Source organism: Lithobates pipiens, unplaced genomic scaffold (assembly GCF_037356315.1).
Source record: "Lithobates pipiens isolate NorthernLeopardFrog02 unplaced genomic scaffold, aLitPip1_a1.2 Scaffold_8, whole genome shotgun sequence".
In the NCBI taxonomy this organism is placed as follows: Eukaryota; Metazoa; Chordata; class Amphibia; order Anura; family Ranidae; genus Lithobates; species Lithobates pipiens.
The window spans coordinates 682510309-682528315 of NW_027507903.1; the positions used below are offsets into that span (position 1 = coordinate 682510309).

At 47.2% G+C, this 18007-nt stretch overlaps 1 protein-coding gene across 2 annotated transcripts in view; it reads right to left on the minus strand.

The window, feature by feature from the left end:
* Positions 1 to 18007, minus strand: part of LOC143962127 (mucosal pentraxin-like) — an 86346-nt gene that overhangs the window by 43319 nt on the left and 25020 nt on the right. Inside the window, exon 4 of one of the 2 annotated variants that reach the window (XM_077471452.1) lies at positions 5685 to 6599. The exons of the other annotated variant lie outside the window; for it this stretch is intronic. Within the exon in view, the coding sequence (XP_077327578.1) occupies positions 5998 to 6599 (602 nt within the window). The 3' untranslated portion in view covers positions 5685 to 5997. Of the gene's footprint in view, positions 1 to 5684; positions 6600 to 18007 lie in introns of those variants that run through there. 2 annotated transcript variants of the gene reach the window in all.

Here is an 18007-nt window from a genome sequence, read left to right on the forward strand (position 1 = left end):
TGCAGAATCTGGTCGAAGGCCTTCTCTTCTTCTCTCTATTGATGCGGAGAAAGCGTTCAACGGGGTAGACTGGGGTAAATGTCAGCTGTCTAAATTCAACTTTCAGGGCATGATCTAATCAGCAATTTTGGCACTTTACTCCAAGCCCTCTGCCCAGGTTTACACCACCAGCCTCCTATCTAAAACATTTAGGATCTCCAATGGGATCTGCCATGGTTGCCCTCTTTCTCCCTCAAACTTAAGCCTTATGATTGAACCCCTTACAGAAACTATTCAAACCCAACCTCATGTATCTGGGTTTCAGGTAAAACGTAGACCCCACGTGGTCAGCCTCTTCACGGACTATGTGATCTTCCTACTGACCAACACACTAACCTTTTACCCTGACCTCTTTTAGGTTAACTTTGCAAAATCTTTAATTTTCAACCTGGGTGTACACACCGAAACTGGTAAACACCTATCAACAGAACTACCTTACTTGTGGGCAGAGCATAGTATCCCTAACATAAGCATAACCCTGACCCCTGCCATGGCCAAATTAGTGGAAGCCAACTACAAGCTTTTTATAGCAGCTATACGCCAGGAACTGCAATGACTATCCCAAATAGAACTGTCCTGGGTGGGGAGACCTGCAACATTTAAAATTCTGGTCCTATCTAAAATCCTTTACCTATTTTGTATGTTACCAATCCCGGTTCACTCCTCATATCTCTCGCCCTGAAGTCTATATTGTGATCCTTCCTTTGGCATAGCAAACAGGCTTACCAACACCTTATTAGACAGAGGAGGCAAGCGGGATGTCAGGTCATCTTGAGGCGAGGTGACAGGTGCACACCGTAGGGATCGGGAGTGCAAAGCAAGGTTGTGGACCCTACGGCTGACTGCTGCAGACGGGGAACAGATCCCACTGGGGTTAGAGCGCAAGATTCCCTGGGGCGCGGAGTCTAAGAGCCAGCAGGTGTTCACCAGAGCCTCGAATGGTGAGGATGGACTTGGCTGCAACTGGCTCCAGGTCACGACCCCCAGGGTCCCCCAGCTCACACCCACAGTAGGCAACAGGAGAATAGGGATGGTGAGGGACAAAGCCAAGGTCGGGGCCACAAGCAGACAAGAATAGTCGGGGACACGCCAAAAGGTCAGGATCACAGACAAACAGGGATAGTCAAGACACGCCAAAGTCGGTAATGGAAAACAGTAGCAGAGCACACGGCAGGAAACAGGAAGCTAACACACAAAGGTTGATCAGCAGGGCTGTACTGCAGTGCACAGGTTAATATAGAGCTCTCTGAACTAGGGTGGAGCCATGCCAGAGGATGGATTATAAAAGCAGACAGGTGAGGGTCAGCTGGTCTCTAGAAATGAACACATGGAGACAGGTAAGCAGATAAACTCTATTGCATAACCATGACACGGGAGTAGGATTGCCAGACATTGCTCTTTCCCACAACACAATTGGCCCAGGTCAGGTACTGGTTTAAGACTTTAACCGACACACTGTTGGTAGATATTGAGCCCCTCATCCATTCCCCTAGTCTAGTTTATACCCTGTTTTGTTAGCAGACACATGGAAGCCATTGAACTTGAACCTTCTTCCATTGACAACATAGGCTTCCATACTGGCTTGGAGAACCCTGATCAGGGACCTTGAACACATACTATTCATTACCCAATCAAGACCTTGGAGATTCTTATCCCCGATCTCTCTGTCAGGCATTGGGTTGAGGTGGCCATACAATGGGTAGGAGACCTTTTCCAAAATGATACCCCTACGTCCACAAAGGCTCTAGTGGCAGAATACGGGATACCCAAGTTATCCTACTTTACCCAAAGAACGAAGAAAAAAACAGGCGTCTTTGAGTGCAGACTGTTAAAACATTTATTCCAGTTAAAAAAAAAAAAACTCACATAGGGAAGGAGAATACAGACACTGCATAATGGGCTATGAAAGGGATGTTCGGAGGCGTTGGGGCTCAGGTAGGCTCATGTTGAGGCTGTCACCGCCGCTCGTAGAGCCCATTCTAGACGGCTGTATGGTGGAGTAAGGGAATAGCCAGGATGAGGGGTGGACTGCACGCTGCAACGCAGCACTCGCCTGTGATGTCATGCGTTTCAGAGAATGCGCAGTAGATAGGATACACACTGCACGCTCCTTTTTCAATCTTTAAAAAAAAAAGCTATCTGGACTTATAAGGACTGCAATAATGCACTAGATACTAGATTTGCAGCACCAGATTTTTCTTTTGTTTATTGTTTCCTACTTTACCCATACCCAAGTACTGAGCTTCCTGGCTAGGTATCCCCCACCCCACATACCAATTTCATGGGGCATCTGTAATTTTTTTACTTACTCCCCATAGTACATAAAATGGAAACTTATTCTACAACATTCTCCAACAAAAAAATAAATAATTCATTTAAGACGATCCCAATGCTAAAATGGGAACCAGATCTCAACAGTTCCTATTGCCCTTCTCAATTGACTTTGGCACTTTGCTGTAACAACTCCCTATAACACTGTATCACTCATTGGGTGCTATTACAAAAACTTGTTACCCAATGGTACCTGACCCTATACCAACTATCGAAATTCTCTGCCTCTAATTCCTCCCTTTGCTAGAGAGGTTGTAAACAGGTTGTAAACCTACTCCACATCTTTTGGACCTGCAAGAACCTCACCAGCTTATGGAGGAAAATCTTCACTATTATATCTGATATCTCAGGATTTTCGGAAACGGCCAGACCCAATGCTGATAATTTTACATTTGGGAATTGTCCACTTTCTTCACCCTTACTGGTCATAACCCATGTACGCAGTTGACAGACAGGCAGTACAGGTTCAGGGCAGGCAATGTTCACAGAGTAGTCAGGGTAAAATATGTGGTCAAAAGGGCAGGCAGAGTTCAGAAAGTAGTCCAAAGTCCAATCTGAGGTCAATAGCAAGGAAATTCAAACTAGCTGGCAGGGTGGGAATTGGGTGAAGGTAAAGGTCAAAGCATGAGAACAAAGGCAGGTGAACAGGGAGTTTGAAGCATGTGTTTCAAACACTATCACAAGCATGTCACTGAGGGGCAGGCCTAAAGCAGGTTTGGTCTCCTCCCAGAGGCTGTGTCTACACCAATCACCCTGAAACTTACCTACAAGATTGCTGATGGGGGTACACTGGGTTCTTGATATGAGGATGTAAGATCACTCTCTATTTACAGTATATGAATAGTCTCTCTCCCCAAAAAAGGATTTAAAACACATCAGCAGTATCCCGCATATATTATATGATGCTGGGAACCTACATTAAGTGTTATTTTATGTTTAAAATTTGGGATAATAGAAATGTGACTTTGGGTGATGTCAGGGACGGACTGACCATTTGGCTACTCGGGCACTGCCCGAGGGCCTCGGGCCACTAGGGGGCCCCATCAGGGTTGCCAGCCTCAGTAAAACCAGGGACAGTATGTAAAAATCATTTTTTTTTACATCTGTCTCTGAAATGTCCCTTACCGACATCCTTTTGGTCTAAAAATCCTGAGATTATAGCTGCCCCAACTTTCCAGTATAGAAAAAAGTCTGTGTATACTGTGTGTACATGTATGTGTATACTGTGTGATTGTATACTGTGTGTGTATACTGTGTGGCCCCATAATCTCTGATTGCCTGGGGGGCCCATAATCTCCTATTGCCCGGGGGCCCCATGAGTTGTCAGGCCGCCCCTTGGTGATGTAACTTACAACACTGTATTGTCAGCCTATAGGTTTTATCATATATGTTTATAATGGAACTTTGTATACATAATTATCGCATTTATTTACATGTGTTCTACCATTGGAATTTCTCAAAAGTTCCAAATACTGTATTTATCGGCGTATAACGTGCACTTTTTTCCCCTTTAAATCAGGGGAAAATCATGGGTGCGTGTTATACGCTGATCACCACCAATCCTCCGCTGATTGTGAGCAGAGGCGCGAGTGGCGCCGTCATACATACATAGCCAAGTGTACTCGGCTCCGCTCACAGTCATGCCCAGTCCCGCCCTATGATGGACATAACACAGGGACTGGGCATGACTGTGAGTGGAGCCGAGTCTAGACGAGTACACTCGGCTATGTATGTATATCTGCGTCACTCGGCTCCTCTCGGCTCCGCTCACAGTCACACTCAGTCCTGCCATTGGACCTGTGTTATGTCCATCATAGGGCAGGACTGGGCGGGACTGCAAGAGGAGCCAAGAGGAGCCAAGATACACAGGACCGGCTCTGGGTATCTCGGCAGCGCCATATTTAAGCTGAGGTAACACTGACAAGGCTACAATGTCACTGGATAAGGCTGCAAATGGAACTTTACAAGGCTGCAATGACACTTTACAGGGCTGCAAATGACACTGACAAGGCTGAAATGACAAGGCTGCAAATGGCACTGACAAGGCTGCAGATGGACACTGATAAGGCTGCATTGATGGGCATTTAAATGTAAGTTTTTTTCCTTAAACATGGGGTGTGTGTTATATGCCGGTGCGTGTTATACGCCAATACATATGGTAATTGTTCTTGGTAATTTGTCATTCCTAGAAAATGGCCATTGCTGATTTCTAAGGTCTAGCTGTAGCACCCTACTGACACCCCAAAGGCATGATGACACCTCCAGAGGCAGGGGGAATGCCATCATGTCACCCCAGAGTCCATGGCTAAAATGGGGGATCGAGAGGAACATTGGGTTCCAGTTACTTTTTTTTTTAATGGTGATGGAGGTGAGGTTTAGGGGTCCAAGATACCATGCAAATCACTTCCAGACTCTCCAGATCCAGGTCCAGCTTCACAGTGTCAGAACATTTAAGCTGACCTGGCAACACTATAAGCATGTTCCCAAATTCAGTGTGTCCTTCAAGTGAGTAACCAGGCTCTGCGAGAAACCAACCTTCCTCCAGGCTTTCTCCAGAAAGAGGCCTTCCCTGGATCTTCTCCTTGGCACAGCCTCCTCCACACCAGGCAAGGACAGATTCAGGACCACTTCAACACACGTTATGCTACCGGGCGCAACAGCAGAGCTCCAACCAGCAGCACCTCCCCAGGCCTCAGCCCAGGGGAAGAGAGCGAGCACATGTCCTGTCTCACATATGTATATCCTCCCCTAGCATGCACCAGTGGCCTGAACTTATTACTGGGCTGGCTAAAGGAAGTTTAAATATTCATAACTCAGTTCTGTTTGTGAAATCTCATTCTTTTGCCACAAGTAACACCTGCTGGCAGCAGTAAGGAATCGCAACCCAACTTAAGCTTAGGGAAAAACCAAATGACACACTATAAATCATCCTGAGCTGACTACAGCCCACCCAAAAAGTAAATCTAGATATTAGCCCCTGTTTAGAACAAGGGGGCTACACTCCCATGGATTTCAATGGGGTTTGGATTTGGGATCCAAGTTTTGGTGAAGTACCCCAAACCGAAATCGTTTTGGCCATTGCTAGATACTGCAGATATTTGCAGTGAGGTTATTGCTCTTGGATTTACCAGGTCACAGCTACCACACTTATTGTCCCCCTGTGCTAGGCTGGGAGTGTGTCCTCTTTGGTTCTAACCCTTATTACCTCCTACAAATACTTGAAGTAGAAGGAAGGGGTGAAAGGTGATTAAAACTAACCAATCCGATGTCCAATTTTATAACAAAGTGAAAACAGAAAGAATGACACATGTATATTGCTTCTATATAGATTTTATTTCAGATAGTTTATGTCAATATTGATTGTGCTAAGATTATAAAACAATCAGGATTATTACATCACCATTGACAAAATAAAAACTCCAATTATTTAGAATCCTGTTTACAATTTTCATATGTTTTCGTTACACTATAAGATCATTGATTCACTGATTATTTTAAACTTATCGTTGTCATTGTCAACACTCATTATTTATGGGGATGACAAATAAATCATCATTATCACTGTAATTCAGAATCAGCAGTTGGGGTATCTGAAGAACAAAGTGTGTATAATGAGCTCATTGGCTTTCACGGAAATTTGGGCTGGACAAGAACTTCCCCTTTGATCTCACAGTATAGGGATATCCAATTAATGACATTTCCATTGTGTCTGCCTAATATGACTTTAAGGATGTCTTCTTGAGTCAGGACATAATCCCACATGTGGACGTCACTTATTTCACCAACCAATGACTGAAAAGCATCAAACTTTCCACCAAAAGAGTCTTGTTCCTGTCCCAGAACGATGCTGGTCTCAGCTGCGATAGAAGACCCTTTCATGGAGACTCTTCTGGGGTAGAGTTTCCCATTGACCCAAAGTTGGACCAGTCCAGTGTCGGAGTCCCAGGTCACACAGATGTGCCTCCAGTTCAAAGACTCCAAGTCTGTCTTAAAACGAGTGATTTGCTGGTTTATATAAACAGAAAAAGTGTTTGGAGGCTGTAGGTAGATCACAAAGGCATTGTCCTTCCCGGGAGTAGCAAGAGAGAAGAGAGTATAGGGGCGGGAAAGGTCGGTATAAGAACGTAGACAGACGCTGACTTCCTGCAATGGTCTTGTAATTGTAGGCCTTAGAATGACATGATCTGTGACGGTTTTCTTAGGGAAGACGAAGACTTTATCCTCCAAATCTAAGGAAGAAAACAGACAAACCTCATTACTGCTACATATAAAAGATTTAGATGATGAACAATATATGAATAAATTATTTATAGATTCCAGTAATTAAAAAAAAAATGCATACATGGTTTTCAGATCCGGTAATGAAAGAGTTTTGGCACCTTTTTTCATTGTCTCCGTTATCTAGTCAAGGGTTTCATTTTGATCTCCAAATGTCCTGCTAATATTTTGATTAAAATGAAGGCCTCAGATGTTGAAATATTGGAGCCCTAACACCATCAGGTGTCATACTGGCTGCCACATTGTCAGGAGCGCCTAGTGCTCCTTAGACATGTGCATTAGTTTTCATCTGAATGCATTTTCATCCAAATTTCGGTTATTTTTAGTTTAAGAAACGATAATGAAGGTGCAGAATCTGAAAACCGAAAGATCCGACATAAACAAATGCTTTATTTTTGTTTTCGTTGCGACAACAGTTCGATATAGATAGGAGATTCGACATGACGGTGGCAATAGCGGTCTGTGTCCATCGAACCTGTGGTCGAATGTGCCTAACCTTAGCTCTATAAGCCCTTGTACACACAGTCGGAGATTTCGATGGAATTTGTCCTATCGGACCGTTTTGTCAGATATTCCGACTGTGTGTGGTCTCCATCGGACTGTTTCCGTTGGAGTATCCGACGGACCAAGTTTTCCAACTTGGTAAAATTTTCCGAAAAAATGCTCCGATCGGACATACTCCGATCATGTGTAGAGAATTCCGATCGGACAAAGTGCCACGCATGCTCAGATCAAATTCCTACATCAAAGCTATTGGCTACTAGCCTGAACATAGTCCCGTTGTAACGAAATAACGTCACACAGTCGGAGATTCCGACGGAATTTGTCCTATCGGACCATTTTGTCGGATTTTCCGACTGTGTGTGGTCTCCATCGGACTGTTTCCTTCGGAGTATCTGACGGACCAAGTTTTCCAACTTGTTGGTAAAATTTTCCGAAAAAATGCTCCGATCGGACATACTCCGATCATGTGTAGAGAATTCCGATCGGACAAAGTGCCACGCATGCTCAGATCAAATTCCTACATCAAAGCTATTCGCTACTAGCCTGAACATAGTCCCGTTGTAACGAAATAACGTCACACAGTCGGAGATTCCGACGGAATTTGTCCTATCGGACCATTTTGTCGGATTTTCCGACTGTGTGTGGCCTCCATCGGACTGTTTCCTTCGGAGTATCTGACGGACCAAGTTTTCCAACTTGTTGGTAAAATTTTCAGACAAAATGCTCCGATTGGACATACTCCGATCATGTGTAGAGAATTCCTTTTGGACAAAGTGCCACGCATGCTCAGATCAAATTCCTACATCAAAGCTATTGGCTACTAGCCTGAACGTAGTCCCATCGTAACGAAATAACGTCATCACATTCTGAACGATCGGATTTTCCAACAACTTCGTCCGACCGTGTGTATACAACGGTTTGGACAAAATCCGACGGATTTGGTTGTCGGAATGTCCGACCGTGTGTACAAGGGCTTAGTCCAAGATTATTCGACACAGAGAGAAAAGATTCTACATAGAGAGAAAAGATTCTACATAGAGAGAAAAGATTTGACATTGAGAGAAAAGATTTGACATTATAGAGAAAATAGCAAAAAAGGTCGAATGTGCCTAACCTAACTCTATTAGTCCAAGATTATTCGACATAGAGAGAAAAGATTCCACATGAAGATTCGATAAAGCAGTCGGCGCGAGTGGACATTTATGGTCAAATGCTCCACCCCATAGGCTATAGAAGAATTCTAATGTTGGTTGACTAGTAATAATAATTAATAAATATAATTATTACTCGTGTCATACAACATTAGAATTCTACTGTAGCTTGTAGGCGGAACATTCGACCGGAAATTTACGATTGCGGCGTCGTACAGTTTAGCTGCTCCGTCGAATCTTCTTAAAAAAGACAGACACCATAAGCCTTCAATGACAGATTCAACCTTAACCACTTGCCGACCGGTGCACGCCGATGTACGTCGGCAGAATGGCACGGACAGGCAAATGGGCGTACAGGTATGTCCCTTTAAATTTGCTGCCGCGCCATCGCGTGTGCGTGCGCGCTGGTCAGGACCTCCGTGAGTCCAATCGTGGGTCCCGTGGACTCGATCGCCGTGAGGATGCCTACTATCATCTCACGGGGAGGAAGAACGGGGAGATGCTAATGCAAACAAGCATCTCCCCGTTCTGCCTAGTGACAGTGTCACTGATCTCTGCTCCCAGTGATCGGAGCAGAGGTCAGTGACGTGTCATACAAAGCCACGCCGCCCCCACAGTTATAAACACTCCCCAGGGCTCACTTAACCCCTACACTGCCCACTAGTGGTTAACCCCTTCACTGCCAGTGTCATTTACACAGGAATCAGTGCATTTTTATAGGACTGATTGCTGTATAAATGGCAATGGTCCCAAAAATGTGTCAAAAATGTCCGATGTGTCCGCCATAATGTCACAGTCACGATAAAAATCACTGATCACCACCATTACTAGTAAAAAAAAAATATTAATAAAAATTACTGTCAGGTCACCTTGAGGCGAGGTGACAGGTGCACACCGTAGGGATGCGGAGTGCACCGCAAGGTTGTGGACCCTACGGCTGACTGCTGCAGACGGGGACAGATCCCACTGGGGATAGAGCGTGAGATTCCCTGGGGCGCGGAGTCTAAGAGCCAGCAGGTGTTCACCAGGGCCTCCAGAGGTGAGGATGGACTTGGCTGCAACTGGCTCCAGGTCGCGACCCCCAGGGTCCCCCAGCTCACACCCACAGTAGGCAACAGGAGGACAAGGATGAGGGACGAAGACAAGGTCGGGGTCACAAGCAGAACAGAATGGTCGGGTACATGCCAAAAGGTCAGGGTCACAGGCAAGCAGGGACAGTCAAAACACGCCAAAGCCGGTAACGGAAATCAGTAGCAGAGCACACGGCAGGCAAGCGGAAGCTAACAAACAAAGACTACACAATGGTTGATCAGCACTGAGCCCTGCAGTGCACAGGTTTATATAGGGCTCCCTGATAGGGCCTGGGGTGGAGCCATGCTTAGAGGAGAGGTTATAAAAACCACCAGGTGGAAGTAGCTGGCTTCTTAGTCTGAAGACATGAGGGAAGGTAAGCAAACACAGGAAGATCACTGCATAACCATGACAGTACCCTCCCTCTTACGAGGCCTCCCCCTTCCCTGCCTGGGTCCAGGCTTAAAGGGAAACTCCAGATGGAACCTCCTTAACAGACAGGGAGCAAAGACCTCAGATGCAGTGATCCAAGACCTCTCCTCAGGACCCAACCCTTTCCAAAGTACGAGGTATTGAAGAAAGCCTTTACGGAGTCGGGAATCCAAAACTTGACTAACCTCGTATTTTAGATTATCCTCAGAGACCGAAACAGAGGTAGGGAGAGGACGAGGGGACTTGAGGACTAAAGGCTTTTTAGGAATGGGTAGGGGCATGAGAAGATCAGGAGTCTGGGCAGGGTCCCCCAGACCCTTAAAGATGAGTTGGGCATCCATAACCGGACCACCAGACTGGGCAGAGGTCAGTGGATCCCTGAGGTCAGGTTGGTGAAAAAGTGACATGTCACAAGAGTCAAGCTGGGTAGCTGAAACAGAAACAGAATGCAGAGAACCCTGAGAAAAAGATTGAAAACCCCTCCTGGCCGAATGAGGTATTCTATTCAAAGGATGGATTGAGCCTCTTAAATGGGTTTGAACGGACATAGTAGCAGTAGGGTGAGGCTGGATCACAGAAGGTCCTGAACAAGAAGCAGGAAGCTCATGGGGCATGGGCTGGACTGGCATAAGTGGTGCAGAGGCCGACTGAATAGTATAGTCAGATGTAGCGACCATCGCATCACAAGGCATAGCGACACTGGAACTTGCAGACAAGTTAACCTGGCTGTGTGTCCAAGGGAGATTAGGGACAGGCAAAGGTAAATGGTTATGTGAACTGGAGTGAATGATCGACTCAGGTTCATAGGTGGGCTCCTCATCCAGAGTACCACATGACCCAGAGACTGCACCAGTCCGACTATTGCAGGACGTATCGCAGGGATCGCTATATACAGCAGGAATAGTCTGGAAGCGGATAGGGCCCTCTGGGAGGACCGTGCCATCAATCGCCAAGACCACCAATGGTGTTGTAAGGGGCAAAAGGGTAAGTCTCATGGAGGATGCAGTTTCCCAATCCATGAAATTGGCAGCGGCTCCAGAATCCAGATGTGGCGAGACCGAACGAGAGGAAGCACTGACATGAAGCAACACAGAAAGGAGAAGACGAGAAGGTGAAGGTGAAATTTCAGGGTCTAATACTCCACCTTCCAGATGTATTAGCCCTGAGCGTTTTTCCGGACGAAGAGAATAAGTGTCACGGAAATGACCTTTGGCCCCACAATAGAGGCATAGGCCCAGAGTTCTGCGCCTAGCGCGTTCTTCGGGAGATAACTTAGTCCAGCCCAACTGCATAGGTTCCTCGGTAGGCAGGGGGTGCTCCTCGGATCGAGGAGAAGGGACTGGGGACTCAGGCTGCCTAAAGAATGGGGAGTGCTGGCGTCTTTTTTCCAGGGCCCTCTCCTGAAAGCGAATATCGATCTGGTTACAAAAGGTGATGACACTGTCCAGATCAGCAGGACGGGATCTTCCTGCTAATTCATCCTTCACTCTATCAGAGAGGCCATGTAAAAAGGTTGCAACTAGGGCCTCATTATTCCAGCTCAATTCAGCTGTGAGGATACGGAACTGAAGAGCATACTGTCCCACAGAAGCGGACTCTTGACGGAGACGTAAAAGAGCGCTAGCCGCTGAGGAGACACGACCCGGTTCCTCGAAGATATTCCGAAAAAGTTTCAAGAAATCAGACAGGTTAGAAACCACTGGATCATTCAGTTCCCACAGAGGAGCGGCCCAGGCTAACGCCTCGCCGGACAGGAGGGATATGATATATGCGACTTTTGCCCGATCGGACAGGAAGTTTTGGGGCAGAAGTTCAAAATGAATTGTGCACTGGCTAAGGAACCCCCTGCAAGCCTTGGAGTCCCCAGAGAAACGGACCGGAGCTGGTAGTTGTAATGAATGTGTGGCTGCGACTGATGCGATAGGTGCAGCGGCAGATAGCGGTTGAGGTTGTTGAACCGGGGGTCCTAATGAGGCCTGAACCTGATCAAAACGGGATGCCAAATCCTGAAGGAATTGCATCACCTGGGTCTGATGCGATTCTTGGGTCTCAAGTCGCCGAACTAAGCTCTGCAATGGATCATCTGCAGGAAGCGGCACGTCAGCCGGGTCCATGGCTGATCAAACTGTCAGGTCACCTTGAGGCGAGGTGACAGGTGCACACCGTAGGGATGCGGAGTGCACCGCAAGGTTGTGGACCCTACGGTTGATTGCTGCAGACGGGGACAGATCCCACTGGGGATAGAGCGTGAGATTCCCTGGGGCGCGGAGTCTAAGAGCCAGCAGGTGTTCACCAGGGCCTCCAGAGGTGAGGATGGACTTGGCTGCAACTGGCTCCAGGTCGCGACCCCCAGGGTCCCCCAGCTCACACCCACAGTAGGCAACAGGAGGACAAAGATGAGGGACGAAGACAAGGTCGGGGTCACAAGCAGAACAGAATAGTCGGGTACATGCCAAAAGGTCAGGGTCACAGGCAAGCAGGGATAGTCAAAACACGCCAAAGTCGGTAACGGAAATCAGTAGCAGAGCACACGGCAGGCAAGCGGAAGCTAACAAACAAAGACTACACAATGGTTTATCAGCACTGAGCCCTGCAGTGCACAGGTTTATATAGGGCTCCCTGATAGGGCCTGGGGTGGAGCCATGCTTAGAGGAGAGGTTATAAAAACCACCAGGTGGAAGTAGCTGGCTTCTTAGTCTGAAGACATGAGGGAAGGTAAGCAAACACAGGAAGATCACTGCATAACCATGACAATTCCGTAAAACTATAAAGCCCTATTTTGTAAACGCTATAACTTTTGCCCAAACCAATCAATTTTTACCAAGAATATGTAGAAGAATACGTATTGGCCTAAACTGAGGAAAATAAATAAAACATTTCTATATTTTTGGGGGATATTTATTATAGCAAAATGTAAAAAAAAATTTTTTTTTCAAAATTGACGCTCTGTTTTTGTTTATAGCGCAAAAAATTTAAACCGCAGAGGCAATCAAATACCACCAAAAGAAAGCTCTATTTGTGGGAAAAAAAGAACATCAATTTTGTTTGGGAGCCACTTCCCATGACCACGCAATTGTCAGTTAAAGCGACACAGTGCCGAATCGCAAAAAGTGCTCCGGTCTTAAGCCAGCAAAGTGGTCCGGTCTGAAAGTGGTTAAAAAAGAGTCAAAATACATCCCTGGGAATTACAGACCAGTTAGCCTAACATCAATAGTATGCAAGCTGTTGGAGGGGATGATAAGGGACTATATACAAGATTTTAGTAATGAGAACGGTATCATTAGCAGTAATCAGCATGGATTCATGAAGAGTCGTTCTTGCCAAACAAATCTATTAACCTTCTATGAGGAGGTGAGCTGCCATTTAGATAAAGGAAGGCCCGTAGACGTGGTGTATCTGGATTTTGCAAAAGCATTTGACACAGTTCCCCATAAACCTTTACTGTACAAAACAAGGTCCGTTGGCATGGACCATAGGGTGAGTACATGGATTGAAAACTGGCTACAAGGGCGAGTTCAGAGGGTGGTGATAAATGAGGAATACTCGGAATGGTCAGGGGTGGATAGTCGGGTCCCCCAGGGTTGTGTCCTGGGACCAAGTCTATTTAATTTATTCATAAATGACCTGGAGGATGGGGATGGGGGAAACAGTTCAATCTCTGTATTTGCGGAAGATACCAAGCTAAGCAGGGCAATAACTTCTCTGCAGGATGTGGAAACATTGCAAGAAGATCTGAACAAATTAATAGGGTGGGCATCTACATGGCAAATGAGGTTCAATGTAGAAAAATGTAAAATAATGCATTTGGGTGGCAAAAATATGAATGCAATCTATAGACTGGGAGGAAAACCTCTGTGGGAATCTAGGATGGAAAAGGACCTGGAGGTCCTAGTAGATGATGGGCTCAGCAATGCCAAGCTCCTGCTAACAAAGCCAACAAAATATTGGCATTAAAAAGGGGATTAACTCCAGAGATAAAACAATAATTCTCCCGCTCTACATAACTCTGGTCCAGCTGCACCTGGAGTATGCCATTGAGTTCTGGGCACCAGTCCTCAGGAAGGAGGAACTGGAAGTGGAGAGAGTCCAGAGAAGGGCAACAAAACGAATAAAGGGTCTGGAGGACATTAGTTATGAGGAAAGGTTCAGAGCACTGAATTAATTCTCCCTGGAGAAGAGACGCTTGAGAGGGGATATGATTTTTCAATGTTCAAATACCGTACTGTTAACCCCACAATAGGGATAAAACTTTTCCGTGGAAGGGAGTTTAATAAGACATGTGACCACTCATTAAAATGAGAAGAAAGGAGGTTTAACCTTAAACTACGTAGAGGGATCATTACTGTAAGTATGGCAAGGGTGTGGAATTCCCTTCCACAGGCGGTGGTCTCAGCGGAGGGCATTGATAATAAAAAAAAAAATATTAGATAAGCACCTGAACGACCACAACACACAGGGATATACAATGAAATACTGACATATAATCACACACATAGGTTGAACTTGGATTTGTGTCTTTTTTTCAACCTCGCCTACTATGTAACTATATCAGTAATTTATTATTCCGAACCACAAACCATCTCTTTTTGAGAACTTTGTGGGATCTTGTGGTTTGTAGGTCTACCCCACGCTCTTTTGTAGGGGAGTTTTACTATTTGAATGCTGTAGATCAATAAGGGGGCAATATACTCTGTTGAGGTTTTTCTATTTAGAATTTCTTTCCAAGCTACCTTTTTTGGGATTTTCCTTCCCTATTACTTTTTGAGGCAGGCCACCACCTGTAAAAGAGCTGGAAGAAGGCGTGGTGGCCTGGCAAGAAGAAAGGGGGACAAGACCTCCAAAGTCGGAAGAAGAGGGCGGCGGCGAAGAAGAAAGCCGGGCTCCTCTGCTAGAAAAAGAGCTAGCAGAAGATAGCGGAGGAGTCCGGCGAGAAGACCCCCGAAGACGGACAGAAGACCCCCGGAGCTGTGCAATAAACTATTTTAACCCTTGCGTGTTGTGTTTTACTTTTTTCCACAGGTGAATGGGTAGGAGTACATTGTACCCCCTACTCATTCACATAGGGTGAGGGGCCGGTATCCGGGGGCCCCCTTATTAAAGGGGGCTCCCGGATTCCGATAAGCCCCCCGCCCGCAGACCCCGACAACCAACAGCCAGGGTTGTCGGGAAGAGGCCCTTGTCCTCATCAACATGGGGACAAGGTGCTTTGGAGTAGGCCCTCGCGGCCCCCCCTTCCCCAAGGCAACCCCCCATGTTGAGGGCACGCAGCCTGGTATGGCTCAGGAGAGGGGGGCATTCGATCATCCCCACCCCCTTTCCTGGCCGGCTGGGTAGCGTGCTCGGATAAGGGTCTGATATGGACCTAGGGGGGACCCCCACGCCGATTTTTCGGCGTAGGGTTTCCCCTTTAAGTCCATACCAGGTGACGGGGCCAGCGATGCCTCCTTCGCTGGCCCCGACTACCTGGAGACACGCTCAAAATGAGCGGGGTTTGCTCCGCCTGTGTGGGCGAGTCCGTTCATTTCAAAAGTACAGCGGATAGTCCGGCGGACTTAGTATGCCTTATTAGTCCGCTGAAAAAGTGCCGCGTGTGGGCAAGTAGCTCGTTCGGAAAGTCCGACGGACATTCCGGCGGAAAGTCCGCCAGACTAAGTCCGCCGGATAGTCTGCTACGTGTGTACGTGGCATTAGAGAACCTTAGTGAACAAACAAAATCATGAAGGCCAAGGAACACACCAGACAGGTCAGGGATAAAGGTGTGGAGAAGTATAACGCAGGGTTAGGTTATAAAAAAATATCCCAAACTTTGAACATCTCACGGAGCTCTGTTCAATCCATCACCCGAAAATGGAAAGAGTATGGCACAACTGCAAACCAAGACATGGCCGTCCACCTAAACTGACAGGCCGAGCAAGGAGAACATTCATCAGAGAAGCAGCCAAGAGGTCCATGGTAACTCTGAAGGAACTGCAGAGATCCACAGCTCAGGTGGGAGAATCTGTCCACAGGACAACTATTAGTCGTGCTCTCCACAAATCTGGACTTTATGGAAGAGTGGTAAGAAGAAAGACATTGTTAAAAGAAAGCCATAAGAAGTCTCCTTTGCAGTGTGCGAGAAGCCATGTGGAAAACACAACAAACGTGGAAGAAGGTGATCTGGTCTGATGAGACCAAAATTAAACTTTTTGGCATAAAAGCAAAATGCTGTGTGGCGGAAAACTAACACTGCCCATCACCCTGAACACACCGTCCCCACTGTGAAACATGGTGGTGGCAGCATCATGTTTTGGGGATGTATTTCTTCAGCAGGGACAGGGAAGCTGGTCAGAGTTGATGGGAATAAGGATGGAGACAAATACAGAGCAATATTAGAAGAAAACTTGTTTGACTGCAGAAGACTTGAGACTTGGACTGCGACTTGGATGGACGTTCACCTTCCAGACAACAGCCCTAAACATACAGCCAGAGCTATAACAGAATGGTTTAGATAAAAGCATACACATTCACAGATGCTCTCTAGGGATGAGTCGAACACCTCGGGGTCGGTTCACAGCAGAACATGTGAACAGGCAAAAAGTTTGTTCGAACATGCAAACACTATTAAAGTCTATGGGACACGAACGTGAAAAATAAAAAGTGCTAATTTTAAAGGCTTATATGCAAGTTATCGCCATAAAAAGTGTTTGGGGACCCGGGTCCTGCCCCAGGGGACATGTATCAATGCAAAAAAATTATTTTAAAAATGGTTATTTTTTCAGGACCAGGGATTTTAATAATGCTTAAAGTGAAACAATAAAAATGAAATATTCCTTTAAATATCATGCCTGGGGGGTGTCTATAGTGGCACATGTTTAGTACAATACCACAGCAAAAAAGAGAGACCCAGAGCATTACCAAAGGTAATTCAGCGTAGGGCCAGCATGACAGGGGTTAATGGGGCTTGTTATGGAGAGTTGAGTGTAGTGGGAGGGTACATGTAGCAGGGCTGGTGGTTCTGCATGGAGGGGGTGGGGCTTGGAGAGGAAGTGCGACAGAAAGGAAGGGGAGGGCACAGTTACCAGGAGGAGAGAGGCTAAGGAACTTCCTTCCCTGCAGATGTGGGCTGCAGCGGCGGTGCACGGTACAGACTGGTTGCACTCCCAGGTCAAGAGTTTGCTTGTGGGAGCCGAGCAGAGGGGTAGTGTCCCTGCACCTCCCGCTGCAATTCAGGCTCAGAGGTACAGTCCTCCGGAGTGCCTCAGCCTGGAGGTGTTTCCCAGGCTAGGAGCCCCATGGAGAATGCCTCCAGGGACCCCCTGGTCCCCACACGAAAACACCAGTCACACGCAGAGCCGGTTCGGCCTGAGAGGAATCCTTGGCCTAGGCGGGACTCACGGGATGGGGCTGGGATGGAGGTCGTGGCACATCCCTCATCGAGTGGTAAGATGCAAAATGCGGCACCCAGGGCTGGATCTGGCCACCCGGGTGGCTCAGCGGGGGAGAGATAGGTCCTCCAGAACTGGGCCAGTGCCTGGAGCGGCCAGTGTCCCTGCCATGATGAAGCCAGTAGGGGAGCAGAGGCCTGATGGCAGCGCTGCAGTTAGTGGTGCTCTGGGCTGGATGGCGAGAGGAGTGGCTTCATCCTGCCCGGCCAGGGTGAGTGCCCAGCTGGTCAATGATGGGGAATAGCCTGGGCCCTCCTGGAAGATGGCAAGTAGTGACATCAAGAGCAGGCCGCACTGGCACCCAGCAGAATTCAGGTGTTATGGGCTGGGGCAGCATGAACGATTGTGAGGATGCTACCCTGTCCAAAGGGGAGCTGGAAGACGAGAGCGGGTGTAACGGGGCCTCTGGCAGCACGTTAACAGTGAGGACTGGGACATTGTCTGGTGTGCCGGATGCAGCTACAGGGGTGCACCTGCCTCGGGAGCGGAAGTGGCACAAGCAACAGTTGCAGGGGAGAATGGTGTGGCAAACAGCAGACAAGGTAAGACGCTAGAGAAGGAAGAGGACCGGGTATGCATGGTGGACTCGGCCAAATGTGAGGTGTACATTTGTTTCAAGGGCCGCTGGGAGCACACCTCAAGCAGGAAGTGCGGGAGTATATTTGGTGGGGTGAGTATGTCGAAATATTTTCCCTCCTTCCGCTAGAAACATTTTATCTGGACAGAGGTAAGTTAGATGACAGAAAGAAAGAGGAGGAGAAGAGGAGATGCAGGCTC